The 6,944-nt window shown below is 39.4% G+C and overlaps 1 protein-coding gene across 2 annotated transcripts in view; it reads right to left on the bottom strand.

Annotated features, from left to right (window-relative positions):
• The window catches only part of PPIL6 (peptidylprolyl isomerase like 6), a 34,898-nt gene that overhangs the window by 15,104 nt on the left and 12,850 nt on the right, over nt 1-6,944 (bottom strand). For both annotated transcript variants that reach the window (XM_068551312.1, XM_068551313.1), the window contains exon 6: nt 1,097-1,153. In XM_068551312.1, coding sequence (XP_068407413.1) covers nt 1,097-1,153 — 57 coding nt within the window. The remainder of the gene's footprint in view (nt 1-1,096; nt 1,154-6,944) is intronic.

The following is a 6,944-nucleotide window of genomic DNA, read 5'->3' as shown; positions in this document are numbered from 1 at the left end:
TCATTTTATGTAAAATTAGTATTCCTCAATGTTTAGAAGTAGGTGTGGCTTTAGAAGGAAGGTAGTTTTCCTAACTTCACAAAGTTCCCTCTTGTGCTGTTTTCATGTGTTGTTCAGCTGTGTGGTAACTTGCTTTCTGAGATTTCCTGACTCTGTTGCCTTTCCCTCTTTATCACTGTTGTCCCGATAGCTGCATAATTTTTATTCCATTCCCAGCACTTCATCCTCAGTGAGGGCCTGTCCTGGAAGAGAGGCCTTTCAGATCGGTTTTGAGGGTTCACAGAGGTTAGACTGCTCCAGCCCCCTCAAGCCTTATGAGGGGCTCCATGCACTCACCTGCTATTGCCTATTGTGGGGTTCTGTACTCTCAGCTCTGTCAGATGCCCTGCTTTCTCTCACATACATGCTGATACCATGCAGATTTTGTGGCTGTTGGTAGTTTGTCCTTACCTGTTTATATTTGGAATTCATGTAGATACCTTGTCACCTAGTTTTGTTGTGTTGTCCATGGGTCTTTAGTTTTCCTATCTAATTTTTTTTTGTCTGTATGTATGTTGGGATTTCAAAAAATTAAAGAACTATGCCACCACCACTATCATCTTCCCAGAATCCCCAACAGCAGTCTTAGTAGGATGATTATCAAGGTACCAATTCTAAGTGTGAGCATGGCAAAGTACAAACCTTAAAAATATAAATTCCCTTCTACCCCTACAATCCTAATTCTAGAAACTTACCCTAAAGAAATAACATAATTAGGCAAGTGAAAAGTTTTATGTACAAAGCTGTTCTGAACTGGACTGGGATGCCTTCCCACCTACCCTATTTTAAACTCCCACTTTTAGTATGTGTACTTGTGGTATATTACCCCAAACACTATCTTATTTGGGGTTGTGAAATCGTCCAGTCCTGTTAAATTTGAATAATCCATTAAAATATGACTGACAGGGACTTCCCTGGCAGTCCAGGGGTTAAGACTCTGTGCTTCCAATGCAAGGGGCGTGGGTTCAATCCCTGGTCAGGAAACTAAGATTCCACGTGCCACGCGGCCAAAAAATAAATAAATAAAATATGACTGACAAAATTTAAAGATACATACCTTCAAATGTTGGTCCATAAATTGACTCTCCACCATCTCCTCTTCCAGCAACTATATCTGAGAAACAGCAATAAATAAACATTAACCTTCTGAGACTAAAAAAGAGAATACAGTAATGGCGGGGAAAGAATGCTTTAAATTATGATTCCACTTATAACAATAACTAGAGTAAGTTACCTAATTGTTCAATATCTATACCATGAAAATATTTCTATAATGATTTCACTTGTATTTTGTAAGTACTTTTACATTCATGATCCCATTTTTTTCCCTCATAACTCTGAAATAGGTTAAATTTAATGCAAAACCTTTGAAATGATGAAGTATTAAATTATAATTGTGGTCACGATTTAAAGAGTGTGTGTTCATATAAATTCTGCTTATTTCACAAGTTATTCCATGATACATCTTGCTTTTCAGAAAAATGGAAAGATTAAGCTGAGAGGATGAAATAGGAACAGTAAGGTCTTTTTAACACAAGAATAAAAATAGATACTCTAAAAAGAATTAATGTTCAAATTTTTATTCCTTGCCCTATGGTGATAACTCATTTATCTGGTATTTTAGAAAAGAAGTTCCTTTGTAATATAATGAGGTTTTTTAAAAATGGTATTTATAGGACTTGTTTCACATTATATGCATTATATGCATATTTTGGCTTAGGCAATGATCCTACTATAAAAATCCTCCATGCACAAGTTATTTTTTTTATCGATTCACAGCTACCAGGGAAGCAAAGCTAGCTTTAATGAAACTAGAGGTCTCTGAGGTCTGTGTTTTCCCCATCACCCCCTTTACTTCCTGCAGCTCTCTAGACCACCCTCCTTGAATAGTGCGCAATAAATAACTGTTGAAGGACTGTGCCATTTAAACTCAATATGAGTGCTTTATCTATAATAAAAGAGTCTGTGCTATTTTAAAGAAATCTGTTGCAAGCATGGGGAGAGAATTTATGCAGGACAGGGGCATATAGCATTTAAATTATACTATTCCTAAAGCTGGTTCAGAAGTTAACTGATAAACCTTAAGTCTCCAACTACTCTGCCTGATACTTCTGCCCGCCCCCCCCCCCCCATTCAACCCCCAGCCTACGGCTATTCTTAGGAGCCTGCTGCAATAGCCCCAGGCTAAATCCAGGTGTGCGGAACTTGAATGTCCTCTAGCACCAGTTCCTTCAGCTCAGGCAAATCTGCCCAGGTGATTCCCCTCCCCTGCTAACTTATGTAAACACCAGTGACACTCCCTTGCTCTCTGTCTCCAACACCTGCCATTACTCTTGCCCTTTGCTTTAGGTCTCCCAGGTGAATATTTTATATTGACACCATTTCAATCAGTATTTAATATTTTTTGTGTCCATAACCCACCCCGTTGAATTCAGCTTTGGATATCTAATATTATTTCTATACTTCTGACAACAAATTCAGCAATGCAGAATAGTGGTTAAAAGTAAACTTCAAAGTCAGATGATTTTGATTTCAATCTTGATGTTGGTTACCTTTTCCAAAACTGTTTCCTCATCTATATAGACAGGGATAATGGGAAGTGCCTCCCAAGTAGTTCTGAGGGTTAAAGGCAGTCATGTAGGGAGAGCACATGATGTGGTGCCTGGCAGAGCGTCATGCTCCTTCATTAGTGGCCATTATTATTGTGCAGCATCAAACACTTATGGAATGTATCCTCTCATTATCATCTTTACCATCATTCTGATGACCATGATGATGATAAAATGTATTAAACTATTTCTTAAGAGATCCTTCTAAAGGCAGTAGGCCTATGGGAGCCACAAAGAGGCTTAATAACTGCCAAAGTGGCTTAATAACTTGGTATCTTCATTAACTTCATACTTCAGAAATGAACAGAATGTATGTTTCCTGTTTAACTATCTGTTCATTCATTCATTCATTCTTTTAACAAATTCTTAAAAAGCATCTACTATATGCCAGGCACTGTTCTCCAACCTGAGGATGTAACAGTGAACAAAATAGATAAAAATCTCTGCCCACATGGAACTTATATTCTAGTGAAAAGAAACAATAAATCAGTTAACAAAGAAATATTAATAGTATGTCCAGTGGTGAAAAGTGCTAGGAAGAAAAATAAAGCTGGGTAAGGGGATAGGAGAGCAGCAGAGAAGGGGGTGAGGAGAGGTATATGGAGAGGAAGGTGGCAGTTTTTGAATAGGGTGGTCACGTAGTCCCTGCTGAGATAAACTCTTAGCAAAAATCAGAAACAGATCAGGGGTTGATGCAAGGGCATACATGGAGGAATAGCTGGGTGTAGATATCTCAGGCAAAAGAAACAACAAAAGACCTCAGGGCACACATATGCTTGATGTGCTAAGGAACAGCAAGGAGCCGAATGTGTGGAGCAGAGTGAGCAAGAGGGAGGGGTCAGAAGATGAGATGGGGTTGGGGGGAGAAGGAAGGCTGTGTTGGGCCTGTTGGTCCCAAAGGGTGAGCAGTAGTGCCCGGAAGCATCCTAAGGCACAGCACCAAACCACACTTAGCTCCTGTACTCCGAAATTCTACTCACAGCCCTGTGGGAATCTGACATCTGAAGGAAGAGAATACTTAAAAAGCTTAGCACGTTCAATATACCACGTCACTGAATCCTCACCGCAACCTGTGATATTATAATCATGATTAAGAAACTTATTCAGAGATGATAAATGCCTTATCCAGCATGGTACAACTTATATGTATCAGTTTGGATTTGAATTTAGTAACCAGAATTTCTTTTCCAAACTGTCCTTAAACATCACTGCCTTGTGATCTGAAACCATGGCCTGAGACCTATACACTTACCATTTGGAAATTTTACTTCAAATAAATAGACAAGTAACATGGCCTACTTTTCCCAAATTTTGCTCTGGGGCTCACAGTGGTGAGGGGAGGTCTAGCCAAAAGCAAAACAAAGAAGAACACAGCATCCGGAAGCCCAACACATCAGTCAACACTGAACTAAGTATCAGGAGACATTGATATGGGCCCTCTTTTTTTTTTATTATTTTTTTAAATTAATTTTTTTTTTTTGGCTGCATTGGGTCTTTGTTGCTGCTTCGGGCTTTCTCTAGCTGTGGTGAGCAGGGGCTACTCTTCGCTGTGGTGCATGGGCTTCTCATTGCAGTGGCTTCTCTTGTTGCGGAGCACAGGCTCTAGGCGCGTGGGCTTCAGTAGTTGTGGTGCGCGGGCTCACTAGTTGTGTCTCGCGGGCTCTAGAGCACAGGCTCAGTTGTGGCGCATGGGCTTAGTTGCTCCGCGTCATGTGGGATCTTCCCAGACCAGGGCTCGAACCCATGTCCCTGGCATTGGCAGGCAGATTCTTTTTTTAATAAATTTTATTTATTTATTTATTTATTTTTGGCTGCATTGGGTCTTCATTGCTGCATGTGGGCTTTCTCTAGTTGCGGCGAGCAGGGGCCACCCTTCATTGCGGTGCACGGGCCTCTCACCGCGGTGGCCTCTCCCGTTGCGGAGCACGGGCTGCAGGCGTGTGGGCTTAAGTAGTTGTGGCTCTCGGGCTCCAGAGCACAGGCTCAGCAGCTGTGGTGCACGGGCCCAGCCGCTCCGCGGCATGTGGGATCCTCCCGGACCAGGCCTCGAACCCGCGTCCCCCGCACTGGCAGGCGGACTCCCAACCACTGCGCCACCAGAGAAGCCCCGGCAGGCAGATTCTTAACCACTGCGCCACCAGGGAAGTCCCGATATGGGCCCTCTTGAGGATTGTTTTATACTAACAAAAAATGGAGAACAGTCTAAATGTTCACTAATGTGAAATTAATTAAATTGGCATAGCACTATGATGAAAAATTAGGCAGACCCTAAACATTTTATGTGTTTATGTATATTGACATATGAAGATGAATACTATATAAAGTGAAAAATAATTAGGTTAGAAAACAGTATTGGTGATATCTCATTTTAGAGAAACTGAAGAAAAAACAGTTGATTTACATACAAGATACTTGGATTAAATCTACATTTTCCTCCTCATCAGCCTCAGAATGTTCCAGATTATAGAAGAATAATGAAACATTATTAATTTAAGCCCCTGCATATTTCATCAAGTTCAAGCAAATCGCCTTCCACACTAAGCCAATTAATTTTAAATTGCTGCCTGATTGCTCCCTATGGGATATCTCCTAAAAAGCCTCCAAATTTAATTTTGTGCTGCTAATCAGGCACCTAGTCTGTGTAAAGCCAAAGAACTGACATGAACAGAAAGCAAAGATGGAGACCAAGATGCTTTAGATCTTACTTCAGTTGTAACAATGTAACATCTTTGGTGAGAAATAAGCTGTTTTTCTTTCATTCTGTTTTCAAATTCCCACCTTTATTATGTTTCTTAAAAGCACTGTATTTTCTACATACACTTTTTTTTTAAGTGAGCATTTAAAATTATCTTTCGGTTAAAGAACTTTGGCTTTGAAGTTTCATTAGGTCACACTTGTTTATTTTTGTTTTTATTTCCATTACTCTAGGAGGTGGGTCAAAAAAGATCTTGCTGTGATTTATGTCAAACAGTGTTCTTCCTATGTTTTCCTCTAAGAGTTTTGTAGTGTCCGGTCTTACATTTCAGTCTGTAATCCATTTGGAGTTTATTTTTGTGTATGGTGTTAGGGAGTGTTCAAATTTCATTCTTTTACATGTAGCTGTCCAGTTTTCCCAGCACCACTTATTGAAGAGACTGTCTTTTCTCCATTGTATATCCTTGCCTCCTTTGTCATAGATTAGTTGACCATAGGTGTGTGGGTTTATCTCTGGGCTTTCTATCCTGTTCCATTGAACTATATTTCTGTTTTTGTGCCAGTATCATATTATCTTGATTACTGTAGCTTTGTAGTATAATCTGAAGTCAGGGAGTCTGATCCTTCCAGCTCCGTTTTTTTTCCTCAAGATTGCTTTGGCTATTTGGGGTCTTCTGTGTTTCCATGCAGATTTTAAGATTTTTTGTTCTAGTTCTGTAAAAAATGCCATTGGTAATTTGACAGGGATTGCAGTGAATCTGTAGATTGCTTTGGGTAGTATAGTCGTTTTCACAATATTGATTCTTCCAATCCAAGAGCATGGTATATCTCTCCATCTGTTTGTGTCATCTTTGATTTCTTTCATTAGTGTCTTATAGTTTTCTGAGTACAGGTCTTTTACCTCCTTAGGTAGGTTTATTCCTAGGTATTTTATTCTTTTTGTTGCAATGGTGAATGGGATTGTTTCCTCAATTTCTCTTTCTGATCTTTTGTTGTTAGTGTATAGGAATGCAAGAGATTTCTATGCATTAATTTTGTATCCTGCAAATTTACCAAATTCACTGAATAGCTCTAGTAGTTTTCTGGTGGCATCTTTAGGATTCTCTATGTATAGTACCCTGTCATCTGCAAACAGTGACAGCTTTACTTCTTCTTTTCCAATTTGTATTCCTTTTGTTTCTTTTTCTTCTCTGATTGCCGTGGCTGGACTTCCAAAACTATGTTGAATAATAGTGGTGAGAGTGGACATCCTTGTCTTGTTCCTGATCTTAGAGGAAATGTTTTCAGTTTTTCACCATTGAGAATGATGTTTGCTGTGGGTTTGTCGTATATGGCCTTTATTATGTTGAAGTAGGTTCCCTCTGTGCCCACTTTCTGGAGAGTTTTTGTCATAAATGGGTGTTTAATTTTGTCAAAAGCTTTTTCTGCATCTATTGAGATGATCATATGGTTTTTATTCTTCAATTTGTTAATATGGTGTATTACATTGATTGATTTGCATATATTGAAGAATCCTTGCATCCCTGAGATAAATCCCACTTGATCATGGTGTATGATCCTTTTAATGTGTTGTTGGATTCTGTTTGCTAGTATTTTGCTGAG

Source organism: Eschrichtius robustus, chromosome 9 (genome assembly GCF_028021215.1).
Source record: "Eschrichtius robustus isolate mEscRob2 chromosome 9, mEscRob2.pri, whole genome shotgun sequence".
NCBI lineage: Eukaryota > Metazoa > Chordata > Mammalia > Artiodactyla > Eschrichtiidae > Eschrichtius > Eschrichtius robustus.
The sequence above is the reverse complement of the archived record's forward strand: the minus strand, read 5'-3'. Positions and strand labels throughout refer to the sequence as shown.